Raw genomic sequence first — 19169 nt, 5'->3', positions numbered from 1 at the left:
TTTGGAGAACATTGCTAAATTTGTCTCTGCCTACCGAGTCAATCTATTCCATTTATTTGACAACTTCCCACGAACTCCGTACGACACTCTTATTCATATGGTTCATTCTACTGTGCGTGGTAACCCTTACACGGTTAGGGATCGACAAGCATTACTGCATCTGCTCCCATCCTCAACATAGTAACGGAAATCACGATGCCACCAGTAAGAAGATCTACGAGTCGATCACGGTCACAAAACAACAGGGAAGTATACTACAATCTCATGCTACCGGAAAATTGGACGAATGCTAGACTCCGTTCTGAACTATCCAACTTACAAGTGCCGTACCCCAGCAACGCTAAAAAGAACCACCTTATTGACTTGTACAAACAAAGGGTTAACGACCGTGCGCCTCGTGGCAGGACAGGGAACGATCCAAGTTCACGGGCGCAGCTACCGGAACAGGAAGCTGGGTCACAACCATTCAACCATCATGCAATGGGCGTAAACAACAATGGCGGCCTCCTGTCAGCGATCCAAGGTCTGACCGCTACTGTTACGGAGATGCAGGCAAACCTAACGGTCCTGACGAATAAGATAGCAACGATGGAGCAGTCAGGACAAGCACCTATGCCGAATAACAACGATGAAGGTGTCGCGGGTACACTTGATTCCGTTATGCGATCTCCACATCCAACTCCGATGACGACAGGGGGTACAAGAACACAGTTTGGTGTGGCAGCTGAATCGCTACCGTTCGTCGAAACCATCACTCCCCTGTTACGTAAACAGATAATCGAAGGTAAGGACGTCAACCTTGCTGCCCTACTCATTCCCTATTATAACCCTAACGACAAGACGGATAAGATAGACGGCAGACTAAACAAAGACCTCACATTGAGCGACTTTATTCAAGCCTTCGGCATCTATAAAAACGTGATGAGCGACGCATTCCCACAACGCAGATTAGAACTAGATCTATACGAAAGGGACTTGATCGACATGGGTAACAGATATGGTGGTAAAGGTTTCTATGAATATCACAAGCAGTTTAGTGCCAAAGCCGCAGCCCATCTAAAGTACCACAACGTCAAAGTAGATTGGTCCATCAGGAGTAACACCTTATTTTGTAATATATTTGCCAACTACAAGCCATTAAGTTGCAATTCGTGCCAAGCAGTGGGCCATACGTCCAATTTCTGTCCAAAGAACCTTGAGGGCAAGAAACCAGAAAAAGGGCTTGATACGTATGGCAGGGCCCGTGTGTACCTACAGGGACGCGAAATTTGTAACAATTTCAACAGCAATGCAGGATGCAACCGTTCAAGATGCTCCCACCTTCACATTTGTTTGACATGTAAAAAAGATCACCCCAAATCAGTGTGTAATGACACAAAAAAACGGATGGACCGCCAGGGGGAAGACATTACAATGAACACAGTCATTAACCCCCTGGCAGTAACAACTCCTATTAACATTGAGAGACTATCAACCAATCTAGCTGATCATCCAGACAAAGTTTTTGTTAACTACCTCATTGACGGACTAAGACACGGTTTTCACACTGGAATACACCCACTCCCAGACACATCTTATGAATGTAAGAATCTCAATTCCGCTCGCCTCCAACAAATACCTACATCAGAATTGATCGACAAAGAAATCAGTAAAGGTTTTCTATCAGGCCCATATGACACTATACCATTTGCAGTGTATCGCATTAATCCAATCGGCATAGCTGAAGGTAAATATTCAAAAAAGAAAAGGCTAATCGTTGATCTATCGGCACCCCACGGCAACGAAACACACTCTTCGTTAAATGAGCTGATAAACAAAGACCAATATTCTCTACATTACGTCACCATAGATACGGCAATCAAACATATCAAGAAATTAGGACGGGGCAGCTGGCTATGCAAGGTAGATATTTCAGATGCTTTCAAATTACTGCCTTTACACCCAAAAATGTGGCCTTATCATGGTATAAAGTGGCACAACAAATACTATTTCTTCACAAGACTAGTCTTTGGTAGCCGATCTAGCCCAAAGATTTTTGATACCCTTGCTACAGCTCTATGTTGGATTGCTTCAAATGTATACGAAATACGTGACATTCTTCATTTACTAGATGACTTCCTGACAATTGATCCACCACACTCCGACGCAGACAAAACTATGGCGCTGCTGTCATTAATGTTCAATACTCTCCGCATCCCTACGGCGCCACACAAAACAGTAGGCCCTTCTACATGCCTTGAATACCTGGGAATTATACTAGATTCTGACAAAATGGAAGCCAGACTGCTGAAAGAAAAAGTGAATCGAATCTGTGAAATTCTCAGATCATTTCTCAACAGGAAATCATGCACAAAACGAGAACTGCTGAGCTTGTTATGCCACCTAAATTTCGCCAGTCGCATCATACGCCCAGGACGGACTTTCGTGTCATATCTTATTTCCCTATCTACTACAGTTAAAGAACTTCACCATCACGTACGCTTAAGTCAGGAGTGCAGACTTGATATACATATGTGGTTGAAATTCCTTTCACAGTGGAACTGCATCTCCTTTTTCTTAGATGACAATCATTCAATTGCAGCAGATATGCATCTTTACACGGATGCGACCGATAAAGCCTTTGGGGGTTACTACGACAATAAGTGGTTCCAAGGTAGTTTTCCCGACAACCTTATTTCAGATGGTGACAAGTTATCAATGGCTTTTCGGGAACTCTATCCCATTGTGATGGCAATTGTTCTATGGGGTCACACATGGACAAGCCGACGGATTTTATTCCATTGCGACAATATGAGTGCTGTCGATATCATCAACAAAGGACGATCCAAAGTGAAGATAATAATGAAATTTATGCGCAAATTGACCTGGTGCACAGCACTACATGGCTTTACAGTACAAGCACGGCATATCCCCGGTGTACGTAATGACATTGCTGATGCATTATCTCGTTTTCAGATGCAGAAGTTCCGCAGAATGCTGCCTACAGCAGACATGCTACCCCACCAAATCCTGCCACCAGAGGACCTATTCAAGATATAGACTTGCAAGTAAACAAATTGTGGATGTATGCTATTAGCAACCAGACAGCCAAAGCATATCAGACTGCGATGACACGATTAATCCAATTCAGCACTATGTGTGGTGTCATCACTCGACCGGGCACACTTCCGCCCCTATCGGAGACCATACTTATACGTTTTGTTACTTTCTGTCATCAATATCTCGACTTGAAATACAATACTATTAAGCTGTACCTAGCAGGGATACGTTTCCATTACTTACGGGAAGGAAATACTAACCCCTTTGCCAATTCAGAGAGGTTGGAGTACATATTGAAGGGGGTAAAACGGAGTCAAGCAATTACAGGAACAAACACTGAAAAACGTTTTCCAATCACATACAATATCTTATGTAGTATCACTTCTGCACTACAGAACAAAGTCTTCTCTTTCAACGTCGATCTGCTTCTGCTATGTGCATGCCAGATGGCCTTCTTCGGTTTCCTACGCTGTGGAGAATTTACAGTCAGGAACACGGTAGATACATCATCTGTAATACGACTGTGCGACATTGTGTGGTCGCAGGATAATTCCCATTATACAGTCATATTGCGGAGGTCAAAAACTGACCCATTTGGCAATGGGACACCAATCCATATATTCAACATTCCAGCGCTAAACACACTGGGCTATATGAAACAGTTACTACTTCTTCGCCGCCGTCAAGGTGCAACGAACTTATCACCTCTATTCTTTGATCAAGATAAGGGAATTCTCACTCGAGGACAATTCATTGGCTACTTACACCACATACTAAGTACAATCGGACTGGACGTGTCCAAATTCTGTGGACACTCATTTCGTATTGGAGCAGCTACATCAGCTGCGGCAATAGGAATCGAAGATCACATGATACAGAATCTTGGCAGGTGGTCATCAAATTGCTATACTCGATATATACGGATTGCTAAGAAAGACATTCAGCAAGCACAAGTCAGCATGGCACACACATAGAGTATTCTATATGCATCTGGAGGCTTCTAATCTACTTTCATTTGGTCTCCACTAACTTTAACTGTCTTGGGGGCATTCGTTACATTCACTGCTCAGCATCCATTCCACTACTTTTAGGCCTTTTCCCCTTGTTCAATTACCCCAATACAGTTTACAGTCAGCTGAAAACTAATCAATCAGCTCATTTCGAATACAAATTCATTCACCTAGCTATGTCTGCCGGGTCCTCCCCAGGTAGCTAGGATAAGACACCTGCCGGGTCCTCCCCGGGTGCTCTTCTTGGCGTATTGTAAATTTTCCCCAGTACAAATTCAACCTAGCTATGTCTGCCAGGTCCTCCCCAGGTAGCTAGTATACAGACGCCTGCCGGGTCCTCCCCAGGTGCTCTTCTCGGCTTACTGCAAATTACCCCTGTACAATTCACCACCTAGCTATGTCTGCCGGGTCCTCCCCAGGTAGCTATGGTTACGACACCTGCCGGGTCCTCCCCGGGTGATCTTTTCGGTTTACTTATGTTTACATTCAGGAGCACACATAGGACCTATCTGCTGGGACCTCCCCAGGTAGCCTATACTCCTTACACCTGCTGGTGATCTTCCCAGCCGCAAGTGGTGCTGAGTAGCCCTCAAGATAGCCAAAGTTTGTGTATGTATTTTGTTATTGATTTAACAAGTTAGTTTGTTACTAGGACATTAAAGCTCAAGTTTTTTCTAGACATACTTGCCAGTCTCACTACTTCATTCTACATTCACACAAGGACAGTAACAGGTACCCAATATGTGGGTATAAATTAAAAATTTATTTAATTTTAGTTTATACAGAATATTTTCATAAGCCTGAACATTCCATTCCTCCTGGCATCTAGTTCACAAACCAGTGTTCAAATATGCTTACAGGAAATATCAGAGGATGTACGTCATCACCAGATTACATGTGTATACGTAAGGGGAGCACAGGAAATTGTCAGAATGTTTGTACTATGCATAATTTTCTACTTAGGCTCCTTCTAGCCTCAGTCTAGTTCAAGCTGCGTTTGGAGAACATTCAATTTGCTAAATTTGTCTCTGCCTACCGAGTCAATCCCACCCACCATCCCCATCAACACCTTCGTTTACTTGTTCTAAATCAGGCAGTTCTCTCAGACATGTTAATCGCATTTCTTTATCCTTGCAACATGCGGCGCTATACATGCCAGACATAACCTGTTTCTAATGTAATTACCATTTGTTTTCTTGCAGATACTTTCAATCTGTTCTGTAAATCTTCTTGGTTACTCAGCACTACCACAGTGACGGGCCTTTTCCCCTTGTTCAATTACCCCAATACAGTTTACAGTCAGCTGAAAACTAATCAATCAGCTCATTTTGAATACAAATTCATTCACCTAGCTATGTCTGCCGGGTCCTCCCCAGGTAGCTAGGATAAGACACCTGCCGGGTCCTCCCCGGGTGCTCTTCTTGGCGTATTGTAAATTCTCCCCAGTACAAATTCAACCTAGCTATGTCTGCCGGGTCCTCCCCAGGTAGCTAGTATACAGACGCCTGCCGGGTCCTCCCCAGGTGCTCTTCTCGGCTTACTGCAAATTACCCCTGTACAATTCACCACCTAGCTATGTCTGCCGGGTCCTCCCCAGGTAGCTATGGTTACGACACCTGCCGGGTCCTCCCCGGGTGATCTTTTCGGTTTACTTATGTTTACATTCAGTAGCACACATAGGACCTATCTGCTGGGACCTCCCCAGGTAGCCTATACTCCTTACACCTGCTGGTGATCTTCCCAGCTGCAAGTGGTGCTGAGTAGCCCTCAAGATAGCCAAAGTTTGTGTATGTATTTTGTTATTGATTTAACAAGTTAGTTTGTTACTAGGACATTAAAGCTCAAGTTTTTTCTAGACATACTTGCCAGTCTCACTACTTCATTCTACATTCACACAAGGACAGTAACAGGTACCCAATATGCGGGTATAAATAACACAAGTGAGTAGGTTTAATATCTACAACTAGAAGTTTACAATGTTAGCAACACAAGTGAGTAGGTTTGATCTACAAGTTTACAATGTTAGTAACACAAGTAAGTAGGTTTGATATCTACAAGTTTACAATGTTAGCAACACAAGTGAGTAGGTTTGATATCTACAAGTTTACAATGTTAGTAACACAAGTGAGTAGGTTTGATACCTACAAGTTTACAATGTTAGCAACACAAGTGAGTAGGTTTGATATCTACAAGTTTACAATGTTAGTAACACAAGTGAGTAGGTTTGATACCTACAAGTTTACAATGTTAGTAACACAAGTGAGTAGGTTTGATATCTACAAGTTTACAATGTTAGCAACACAAGTGAGTAGGTTTGATACCTACAAGTTTACAATGTTAGTAACACAAGGAAGTAAGTTTGATATCTACCAGTTTACAATGTTAGCAACACAAGTGAGTAGGTTTGATATCAACACGTTTACAATGTTAGTAACACAAGTGAGTAGGTTTGATATCTACAAGTTTACAATGTTAGCAACACAAGTGAGTAGGTTTGATATCAACACGTTTACAATGTTAGTAACACAAGTGAGTAGGTTTGATACAAATCACCAAGGTTCTTAAAGGCCATTTCAGATTAGGATTGAAATCTAGTTGTGAAAACTGGTTGGTGCCAAACAAAAGAATGATCCCATGTAATACTTACCATGATCGGTTGGTCCAGAACAAAGCAATGATCCCATGTAATACTTACCATGATAACTTAGTACAGAACAAAGCAATGATCCCATGTAATAGTTACTATGATAAGTTGGTCCAGAACAAAGCAATGATCAAATGTAATACTTACCATGATAATTTAGTACAGAACAAAGCAACGATCCCATGTAATACTTACCATGATATGTTTGTCCAGAACAAAGCTATGATCCCATGTAATATTTACTATGATAAGTTGATCCAGAACAAAACAATGATCCCATGCAATACTTACCATGATAACTGGGTTCAAAACAAAGCAATGATCCCATGTAATACTTACTATGATAAGGTGGACCAGAACAAAGCAATGATCCCATGTAATAGTTACTATGATAAGTTGATCTAGAACAAAGCAATGATCCCATGTAATAATTTCTTCCGTAAGGAAGAGATGTATTTAGTGGGTGGAAGACTCTGTGTGTGTCTGTCTGTGTGTTGGTCTGTCTGTCTGTGTCATCATTTTCTCCATAATGGCTTGCTCAATTCAAACGAAATTTTGAAGACGTATTCCGTAGGGTAATGGGAAGACTTGATTAGGTTTTGGTAAAAATCCCGTGAATATTAATGAGCAATTTACGTAATTAATGATTTTCGGTAATTAGGCTATATCTCAAGAATGCACGCTTCAAATTCATTATAAATTGGTACACAAATTTGCGATACCAAAGTGCACCTGTCCTGAAAATATTACTAATGTAGCTTTTAGTTTTAATAAGTTATTGGCATATTTTCGATTGGCCACAAAAAAGAAAAGAATAGTTTCTCGTCGGGAAATGTCGTCTAAAGTGGTGCGACTTTATCACCATTTTCTAAAACACGACTGCCTCAATTCAAACGAAATTTATTGCATGTGTTCTGTAGGGTAGTGACAAGAACTGATTAGGTTTCGGTAAACATCCCAAGAATATTAACGAGAAATTTACATAATTAATGGTTTTCGGTAATTAGGCTATATCTCAAGAATGCACACTTTAAATTCAATATAATTTGACACATGCATTTGCGATACCAAAGCCTTTATCACCATTTTCTAAAACACGACTGCCTCAATTCAAATGAAATTTATTGCATGTGTTCTGTAGGGTAGTGACAAGAACTGATTAGGTTTCGGTAAACATTCCATGAATATTAACGAGCGATTTACATAATTAATGGTTTTCGGTAATTAGGCTATATCTCAAGAATGCACTCTTCAAATTCAATATAATTTGAAGCACACCTGTCCTGAAAATATTATTGATGTAGCTTTTAGTTTTAATAAGTTATTGGCATATTTTTGTAGGCCACTAAAAAGGAAAAAACTGTTTCTTGTCAGGAAATGTTGTCTAAAGTGGTGCGACGATGCGCTTATTTTTTTTACATTCTCAACAAATGTTAATCAATCTACTTATCATTGCAGTTACTGTTCTTTTTATTTAGTACTTTACAGCAAGTGTGTATGTGGTGCAGATGTCATAGGCTAGATCATGATTAGTTTTGCAGTTGTCTTCACTGGTGGCAATTAATGTAGGGAGAGTTACGTTGTGTTTTCCCTTTCATCTGCAGACTGAATTGGCTTACGGAACTGAAGAAAAAATTAATGCGGGAAGGGGGTACTTAAAGTGTACATGCAAAGGTACATACTTTTTTTCGTAATTATGTTTATTTTGCCATAAAAATAAAGGAAATCGGGTTTGTAATAGTACAATATAATTCTAACACGAGAAATTGCGCGAAAAATGAGGCACTCTTGGCTCAGCCACAGAGCACCTTCAGGTAAGTACCTCTCATTTGCATATGGATAGGACAGGATTTGGAACTTTATGACGTCACTTCGGGAACACAAACCCATTCGTCAGTGTATCTTTACATGCAAAGCCATTATGGTCGAACCAGAAGGTCAACTTCAAAACCCGTTTTCGCCAGAACCCGACGTTGAATATTGATCAGATTCCTCAAGCGTAGAGCAATACACTCCAGCATTAACATCTGATGGTGTGATTTAGCCAAATTCATTCGAACCGACCGCTAGCAGTAACGATAGTTCCTCTGGTAGTGAATGAGTATGTCCTAGTGAAGCCGTGTTGTTTACATAAAGTGATGCTGTTATCAGCGTCCTTTGTTGACATAACTATTCAATGGGTGGAAAACAGCTCCTGCAGACAATGTAATCGAAACGAAAATTATGTAATATTTCCATACCCATCAAACATACAGAGAATGAGAATGGCTTCAAGAGTTCCCCATAATATTCTCTCAAGTTGTTCAAATGTAGCGTGTTGTAACAGTACATTCAATCTATGACCATTCAAAATCTTCGCGAAAGTAGACCCACAAATTCGTTAGAGCAGAACGTTTTCTTGGATAACCGTCCCTCTTGAAAGCTATGTGTACACGCACAGGCATTTGTTTCCCGGGTTATGGCTCAGAATATTTCTATCAGAATACAATAAAATGACGATAATATCATTAATAGTGACGTATTAAACCAACACTATATGAAAGGGGTAAAATTACACATGTTTCTGTGATCGCGCAGTTTCACTAAATGCGAAGGAAGACACAAGGTATGAAAGGCAGCCACCATTACCGTACGTAAACATGAACGTTCAACCGGCCATTGTACTTGGCAAACATTTCGAAGATTTTACCTTCTGTCACTTCGTGGTTCCTAAATTTAATAATCTTCCGATAAATCGTGTCGTTGTTACAATCGGACCACACTTACCAAAGATATCAACGGATTTCTGACGCCATGCGCGATCACAGAAACATGTGTAATTTTACCCCTTTCATATAGTGTTGGTTTAATACGTCACTATTAACGATATTATCGACATTTTATTGTATTCTGATAGAAATATTCTGAGCCATAACCCGGGAAACAAATGCCTGTGTGTACACGTACTTTATTTCATTTTTACTGCGTTCATTACCATCCACACAGTGACATGAAGTGGTTTCATCTTCTTTCAAAGCACGGCCCATGTTCACTGAAGCCGGCCGTACTGTGGTGTATTGTGTATTGTCTCCGACCATTTTTGTTTGAGTTTTTTATGGATAGACATGTCTTACGTTGTGGAAGTTATTTGACCTGGGAGCGTGAAGCTTAGTGCTGACTGTGCTTTGCTGTGTCCATCCACTTTTGACATGTGATTGGCATGACACGGTAATTGTTCATGTAGACAAAACAATGGAAACAAAAATAGCAACATTATAATGAGCGTTGCGTCTTTTTACTTTGATATGATTTCGACGATGTATGTGATGTATCACAATGAAAACGATCGACTCCCAGCAACATGGAAATCAAAACATACAATCGGACTACGCATTGTTTAAAAACAAATGCTAACGTAATGAAAATATTTTATGAAGCTAACTTGCTTTCTTGAAAACATCATTTCAAATTATTTTATTTGTCTTCCTTTTTTCGCTTTGATCATGGCTACACCGGTGGCGTGGAGAACCCCGGCCCCGGTAACATTTACCGACTTTCACTGTATGGCGTCACTGTCCAGTTTTTACGTGATTTCAACTGCCTTCACCCATTATTACCTACTCAGTTATATCACTCGGAAATATGTGTAGGGTGATGTTTCACTGCGGGTGCTGCCGACAAAACACCAAGGAACCATTGTTGTCGGAAGACTAAACTGGTACACCACAATATGTACAGTTACAGATAATACTATAATGCAAGCGTAATTAGTAATTCATAAGTAAACATTACACAAAGGCTCAGAAGACTTTTGTAACACGTGGGACCTCGACACCTTTCGTGAGCTGGTTGCGGTGCCGAAGTTAGTCGAAGCACAGGGGATTAAGGGGGCAAGTATTTTTGCGACTTTCTTGCCAATGCGCGCAATATTTAGAGGTATGAATGCAATTTCATTTATTTTTATGGCAAAATAAACATAATTACGAAAAAAAGTATGTACCTTTGCATGTACACTTTACTTTAAGTGATGGGCGCTGACCAGAAACAATTCTTTTTGGGCCTTTAAAACTCTTTCTACGATGAGTGGTATGCTACAACATTCTATAAAGCTTCACATTACATGTTGTAATTGGCCAGGAGATCACTAATAGCAATGGGCAAATAGCAATCAATGAGAAAAAATAACTTATTGCATATGTTCTGTTGTATTCCAACAATTGTCTGTAGGAATGACAATATCAAAACTTTGCCCTTACGGAAGGCATTCAGTTTAAATCTGGTTACAATGATAAGTTGGTCCAGAACAAAGCACTGATCCCATGTAATAATTAGTTCCAGGGCGCCCTGGAACTAATGTTTTTCTAAGAATTCTTACTTTCTATCAACTTTCGGTTTACAACTCTATAGGGGGTTCCCAGCATGCATTGCAGCAAACGCAAGTCGTGTGGGACCCCTACCTCCATCGCTATTTGCGTAAGCTAAAAACTTTTGATAGCTGACAATATCGTGTTGGAGGGGTGGTACTGTACTAAAAGTTGTGGAGTTGAGGGGTCGTGTTTAAATGCTGAATCCAAAGGTTACGTGTTTACGCATTCAAATTTCAATGATTCTTATTTTGGTTGCTTTGATCGTAACACAAATTTGAAAGCGCGAAAATTGTTTTTAACGGATAGCAAAATATTTCATCATGTGGGACACATTACTCAGTTTTTGACAGTATTAGGTAAATTGACTGCAAACTAAATTCACAAGTGCAAGTCAAAACTACATGTAAGGAAAGTACAGTACTTCCGGTGACCTTGCACTGTACAAGTACGCGATTTCTTGTGTTCAAGATCGTTCAATGATTTTCTATCCACACCCCTTGAAAGTATGAATGGCTAAAGCTCTTTGATGATGAATATTAAACTTGTCCTATTTACGAAATCCATCTGTATTTACCAGAAACAACCGGCATAGACTCGCTAACATACAATCACACGACATGTGCTTCCACTTGTAAGGTTACTCATCCCGGCCGATCGGGTCGGACCTTCAGGTACAGCGACTTGCTCCGAAGTTGGGCGTACTTGACTACTACTACGTGGTAGCGATATATCAATCAACTCTAGTTTTTGTCTAGTGACAAATTTGTTTGTCAATGACGTCTGTCGACATCAATATTATTTAAACTATCGTGAACAATTCAAGACTACTACGTGGTGGCATGGTAGCGATATACCAATCGCGTCTAGTTTTTGTCTAGTGACAAATTTGTTTGTCAATGACGTCTGTCGACATCAATATTATTTAAACTATCGTGAACAATTCAAGACGTTTTTATCGTGTTATTCTGAGTGAAATGAATGTCAACAGCAATTTACAGAGAGGTCGAGATACGTACTGTGGACAGTGGCATGTACATCATGTCAGCAAAGACACGACTACCAAAAAATAACTAATTTGACAGAAGACATGTTTATTTGTACAAAACTGTCGAATCAAAATCATGCTTTTACTATGTGCTTGTTGTTGGTACATAGTGTTGCATGTAGCATGTTTCTCTCTGACGGGGAGGTATCAGAGTCCTCAATGACTTTTCCTTATTTTTCTTAGATGCTAACTCAGACAGACCCTTCATGCTTGTTCTTACCTTACTCTGCCCTGGAACTACGCTTTTGCTTGCAAATGCATACTAGTTACAATTATAAAATGGTCCAGAACAAAGCAATGATCCCATGTAATATTTACTATGATAATTTGGTCCAGAACAAAGTAATGATCCCAAGTAATACTTACTATGATAAGTTGATCCAGAACAAAGCAATGATCCCATTTAATACTTACTATATAATGATAATTTGGTCCAGAACAAAGCTATGATCCATGTAATACTTACTATATAATCATGGTAATTTGGTCCAGAACAAAGCTATGATCCATGTAATACTTACTATGATAAGTTGATCCAGAACAAAGCAATGATCCCATGTAATACTTACTATGATAATTTGGTCCAGAACAAAGCTATGATCCATGTAATAGTTACTAAGTTGGGTCAGAACAAAGTAGTGATCCCATGTAATAGTTGTGAATGCTATGGAAACTAGTGAAATTAAGAAAACAAAACAAAGGAAGGCTAAGTATTGAAGGGTGTAAATCCATTTTCTTGAGCTATCAAATATGATATAAATATTATATCCCAGGACTTTTTACACTATTGTGGTCATTATTGTAGAAATGTGATTTCTAGGAAAGGAACAGGTTGATGTTTGTAACAATTTGTTGTTTATCTATCTATATAATACCAGCTAATCTCCTTACAGATATCATAGCTGGGGGAGGGATACACACAAAAACCTGGTAGTAAATAAAGCCCCACCTCCCATATTTAAACGGCGAAGGCCCCTTGTGGTCATTTTGCTAAACAATAGGGAAGTGGTAACAACCTAGCAAAAACTCCTGCTAAAATGCAGATTTGCACGTGTTCCGACCTTTGATATCTACCAAGTCATTATGAATATATGACATGTAATTATCGCATTCGTTTTCAATAAGAATGAAAATCTGAGGTACATTTCTCGAAATTACTTTCTGTCAGACTTCAGAAAAGCTATGTCGACTGTGCCGTTGATATTGCTACGCAACTGTCAATCAACATGTAGTACACACGAATGAACTATTCCTAATGATGCTTTACATTATCTCCAAAATGAACATGATAGCTGAAAATCATGATAGTGTGCCATATACATGGGGGGATTGTACACAATTACAAAAAGTAAATTTGTCACTGATCAATGTCAATTCTAGCCATCTTCTTCACTTGAAACCGTTATCAGCACATCAAGTATAGATATTTTCTGTCTTGCACACTGACCAATCCCAATCAGAATGGGCAAAAAACGCCTCGACCAACCCTCTCTGATCTTTGTTAACAATAATTGACATCTTAATCGTCCTGACTGCAAGTTCAGACTGACTGTTCTAAACTTTGACTGCACAGTTTATAACATGTTACAACGTTGTACATAGTATCATTTCACAGCCATTTCTAAACACAGCCACCCTTGGTGTTACGTGATCCATTGCTATGAAGTGTTGATAGATAGAATTTCTGTCAGTGTGACATCTTCAGTCTTCGTACGACCGTGGCATTGACTATCATAAGATTTCAATGATATTCTCCATGGCCAATAAAGTAGGAAGTGTGCCATATGTTGAAAGAAGAACAGTTGCCCTACGATTATCCATTTATGAGCATTGTTCTAATTTACAACACAGTATTTGTAAAATACAAACTACCTCAAAGTATATAAACTACGAGTTTGTATTGTCTCCATTTTGTATCATATAGTAATTGTTAGTATTGCCTTTCTTTTGAAAATGGTTTCAATTCTGAATACAACAACAAGATTCACTTTGTTTGAATATGTAACAATAAAATCTTCACAGTGTAGCAAAAACTTCTACTAAGTAAAGGAGCTTGGTATTATTGGATCTTTCTTCAACTGTAAAATTTAACAAATCAGAAGATCATGCAATGCTAAATTGTTGTCTGACGTACTTCAATTTATTAGGGTCACCCTATCCAATTTTCTGTTTTTCATTATCCGGCCGACCCAAAGTTTGAACCACCCCCCCCCCCCCCCCCCCCCCGACATCAACAACAAAAATCACATAAAAGGAAAACATCAAGGAGGAAAAGAGAAGAGTAGCAAGTACATGATGATGACTTTTTTAATCGACCGACCCATATTGGTGATGGTGACAGTAATGAGAAACAGAAAAAATAGGGCCACTCTTAGGCGCATGGAGTTGCTGTTAGGAGGGACATATGACACAACAAACTGTCATATCATATAGCATCGTGACAAAGAGTAAAAATTGACTCCTCAATCGAAATCTGAAATAATTGTGTGCAATAGCTCTATATTGCATGGTAGACGTGTTGGATCGGAGCACGATCTCTGAGCCGTGGTAAATATTGAGGCACCTTTCGTGAGGTTCAAATATTTCTGTTTTTGTTTCAGGTAGAACATCTACCATTTGCATATGTGAATATTATCTACACCTCACTTTATACATGAATTTTATTACTATATAATATGTTAGCTACAGTGGAGGGAAGGTAAAAAAGGATGCCCAGAACAACTATTGTCTGAGTGGCGTGTCGGTCGGAGTTGGTACAATAAGTCGACTTCCGTAGCACTCTCTCGCTACCGCTGTAACAGCTGCTAAACAAGACAATAGTATAACATTGCTGTGATTTGATAGAATGGCATTTTCCTCCTCGGACCGTAATCTTAGTTATTGAGTTCGGAATATAACCCATTTGCGTTACATTTTCATGGTCTTGCTGAGAGTCAAAACCATTCCATTGAAAGTGTCACTAAAGATAGACATTGCATGCCGTCCACAGCGTCTCTTTCATGCCCCTAGCTATGGCCACGAACACTCCCGATATTGTGCAGTGGAAAATTGAAAATAATGATACTGCTTCACCTTGTCTTTGGTATATTTTGATGGTAAAACTTGAAATTGATATGTATATGATAGGCATTTGATTTACTGCTAGTAGATAAGGCGATGTTTGTGGGGCAGAGTAGCCACTGATGCAAGAACCTAGGATTGAAAGCCGGGGCTTTAATGCTTATGGATTTTAGCCTTGAAAGTATCAGTGTCCTGACTGGCTTTCATATCATGATTTAGGGAGTTCCAGTCCCTAATACATAGTTTTAGGAAAGAAACTGTTTTGATACTTTTGGTGTTTAAACTCTAGGTGTTTGCTGTGCAAGTTATGTATATATTGTAACCGTTAGATTTGAAATATTAGAAAACTATCTGATGTAACAAGCTGAGTTGAGTACATCTTGGGGGGGGGGGGGTGGCATAGTTTTTTGTTGTAAATTATCACTAGATACCTGTTGTATTATTATTCTTGAAGCATATCTAACCATCACTTGCTAGAATGGGCAAATGTAAACTTGGTGTTTAGAAATAACACGTAAACATGATTCTTCATTAGTATACTAAAATATCAAAGAAATCTATTTTGTTATCAATAGCTCTAACAACACCAAACTTGGATTTCAATCTTTTCAAAAACATACATTTCAATTATGGCTTTATCTAAGAAATCTCACTCAGCTTACAAACTTAAGTACATGCCACTTTAATTATATTTATTTATTTATTTATTTATTTATTTATTTATTTATTTATTGATGAAGTGTTTTTCATTGTCTACATACAGGCCACTAAACTTCAGTCTCTTAACTATGGATGTTTGGTTGAAGATGAACAAACACATGAAGTGAGTATCATTCTCCAGTTTACAATGATAGGTTGTCAAGTCATTATCATTCTCTAGTTTACAATGATAGGTTGTGTTTGATTAGAGTAGTCAAACCTACAGTTGAATTATGATTTGACATAGCATAGTTCAGCCCCACTCTGATACCTAGGTCTAAGTCCGTCATAAATTATATCCATGTGTGATTGGCTAATCCTGTGATTGTTGAATTTGGTAATTATATTATGACACAAAGTTTTACCCTCCTCATTGATTCTAATCATGTATTGATACCAATTGTAGACAAACATTCTACTAAACACAAAAGCAGAATGTAACACATGTACATTATGCTGTGAGACCAGTTAGAAGAGTGCTTATAACTTGAATATTTCTCTCTATCATTCAAGGTCTGCCATTATGAACATTTCTCTCTATCATTCAAGGTCTGCCATTATGAACATTTCTCTCTATCATTCAAGGTCTGCCATTATGTTGAGAAACCTCAAACTTTTGTCAGCAGTACCATCAACTGTGGAATGTATCTTTTCTCACCTGAAATATTTCAAAATATTGGTGAAGTCTTCCAGAAAAACCAAGATGCTATGTTCAAGTATGTAAATGATGTTTCTGTCTGCATCTGTCTGTCTCTCTCTATTTGTAAATTGTATGTCTGCCTGAATCTGTCTGTCTGTCTATCTGTCTGTCTGTCTGTCTGGCCTGCCTACATGTATGTGAGTCTCACTGTTCATTTGTTTGACCTATTGATATGATAAAGGAGGTGATGTAATTTGTTTACATTATTGTATGTCTACTGTACATTCTCATCTGACTGCCCTCCTCCTGGTATTTAGTTACAGTAAAGTGAATTTCCTGATTTCCTTTGAGAAAGTGTATGAACAAAAAATTATATTGTAACAAATCTTTGTATATATAGATCCTAAGATTGTACTGAGATCTGACAAGTTGCTGGATGAGAAAGATACAAAATTCAGTTAAAAATATTTCTAAAAAAACAAGTCATTTAAATGAAACTAAAAAGTATTTATGTATGGCCTAATAATAGAATATTGAAAATGAAGTCAACTTTACAATGAAATGTCTGTTGAATTGAATATTTCAAAATGAAATAACCTCTGACATGAAATGTACTGTTGACTTGAATATTTCAAGTACAGCTAAAATGATGTTGCCTTGGTGTTTCACTCATGTGGCATGACATTTAATACACATCCTCAGACAACTTCTAATGCAAAAGAAACGATTACATTAAGGTGCATGCACAGTGGGGATGTAGAAGTAGTCAAGTTGAAATGTTGATTCAGTTAGAAAGTAAACTATTGCATATGTGTGCCATGCACAGTAGGGATGTAGAAGTAGGTGATTATCAGTTAGAAAATATACAATTGCAGCCATTGAAATCATGAAGTCCATGTGTAATGTTTTTATTTGTAGAAGCCTGAGTGTTTACTGCAGTGTGAAAGAATAGCAATGCTTATCAGTGTTCATTGTGATTGGGCAATGGATCCTGTTGTGTTTATTCTGTCTCTTGTCATCATCCGGACGGGGACTTATGGATTGAGTTCCATCTGTCCGTGCATCCATGTGTCCATCCCGTCCGTCCGCAGCCGTTTCTTGGAGATGCCTTGACCGATTTTTTTCAAACTTGGTACATGGGCAACATACTATAGGATACATATGCACGTCAATTTGTTTTATGATACGATCCAATATGGCCACCTAGCAGCCATTTTGTTTGCGAATTTTCCATGTCCAAAGCCATAACTCAGACATGCGTGAACAGATCTCATTCAAAGTTGGTATTAGGACAGTGTTATATGACATACATGTGCATATTCATTGTTGTCATGATACGATCCAATATGGCTGCCTGGCAGCCATTTTGTTTGCAAATTTTCCATGTCCAAAGCCATAACTCAGACATACTTGAACAGATCTCATTCAAAGTTGGTATTAGGACAGTGTTCTATGACATACATGTGCATATCCATTTTCATCGTGATACAATCCGATATGGCTGCCTGGCAGCCATTTTGTTTGTGAATTTTCCATGTCCAAAGCCATAACTCAGACATGGTTAAACAGATCTCGTTCAAAGTTGGTATTAGGACAGTGTTCTATGACATACATGTGCATAATCATTGTTGTTGTGATACGATCCAATATGGCTGCCTGACAGCCATTTTGTTTGCGAATTTTCCATGTCGAAAGCCATAACTCAGACATGCTTGAACAGATCTCATTCAAAGTTGCCTGGCAGCCATTTTGTTGGCGCAGTTTTCATGTCCAAAGCCATAACTTGGACATGCTTGAACAGAGTAGTGATATCAAAAACAACCATATGAGGCCAAACAACATTAACCAGGTTTGAAAATGACAACATAAATGCCAGTTCCTTAAAACCCAATCATAGCGGTGACTATGTCATTTTCAATGACTTGTTAGTCTAACCCTTTCACCACCACTGGCCTCATGGGATTGTTTGTTCTCCACCAGCCCCCCCCCCCCCCCCCCTCACTAACATTTGAATGGAAAATAAATTTTCTACATCATAGTTGCAAATACATACATTCAAATATCACACACACAACTGAAATATGGATTAAAGTAATAAAATATTAATAAAACAAACGGGTTGTTTGTTTATTGACATCACAAATAAACAAAATATTTATATCACAAACAAAATTCAAAATACCAACATTTATGTTACTACAGAACTTCTGTATACTGATTAAATGGTCAGAATCGGTGAAAGTTTGTCAGAAAATGTTATTTTCAGTCGTCTTAAATTTGAATGAAAATAATTAACGGCTCACTAATCCGATTATGACAATAGTCGGCCCCGCACTGACAATGAAAGGGACAAAAATATCTGAAGTTGTGACTGCCAATACCTTCTGAAAAATCAGTTTGTGTAATTATATATCATTATTTGACAGAACAACAAAAAATTATCACCAAATTTATTCTCAAAATCAGATTTAAACTGAATGCCTCCCATAAGGGAATAATTAATTATACAAATAACTCATTAAACTAAAAAAAAACAATAAGATTTCTTTTGGACGAGCGTGCTTTCTTAGGTTAATGTATGTGCCAAATTATATGGCATTTGAAGAGTGTATGATACTGCTTCATTATTCAAAATACTCATTAAAAATAAAAGTTGTAGCAACAAACTTCATAGGACAGGTGCGTA

General features: G+C 38.7%; 1 protein-coding gene across 4 annotated transcripts in view; it reads left to right on the top strand.

The window, feature by feature from the left end:
- LOC144434765 (mannose-1-phosphate guanylyltransferase regulatory subunit alpha-A-like) overlaps positions 1 to 19169 on the top strand; it is a 162097-nt gene that overhangs the window by 74140 nt on the left and 68788 nt on the right. For all 4 annotated transcript variants that reach the window (XM_078123249.1, XM_078123248.1, XM_078123246.1 and 1 more), the window contains exons 5-6: positions 15908 to 15967; positions 16429 to 16559. In XM_078123249.1, the coding sequence (XP_077979375.1) occupies positions 15908 to 15967; positions 16429 to 16559 (191 nt within the window). The remainder of the gene's footprint in view (positions 1 to 15907; positions 15968 to 16428; positions 16560 to 19169) is intronic.

The sequence above is a fragment of the Glandiceps talaboti genome, chromosome 5 (assembly GCF_964340395.1).
Source record: "Glandiceps talaboti chromosome 5, keGlaTala1.1, whole genome shotgun sequence".
Lineage (NCBI taxonomy): Eukaryota > Metazoa > Hemichordata > Enteropneusta > Spengelidae > Glandiceps > Glandiceps talaboti.
The sequence above is the reverse complement of the archived record's forward strand: the minus strand, read 5'-3'. Positions and strand labels throughout refer to the sequence as shown.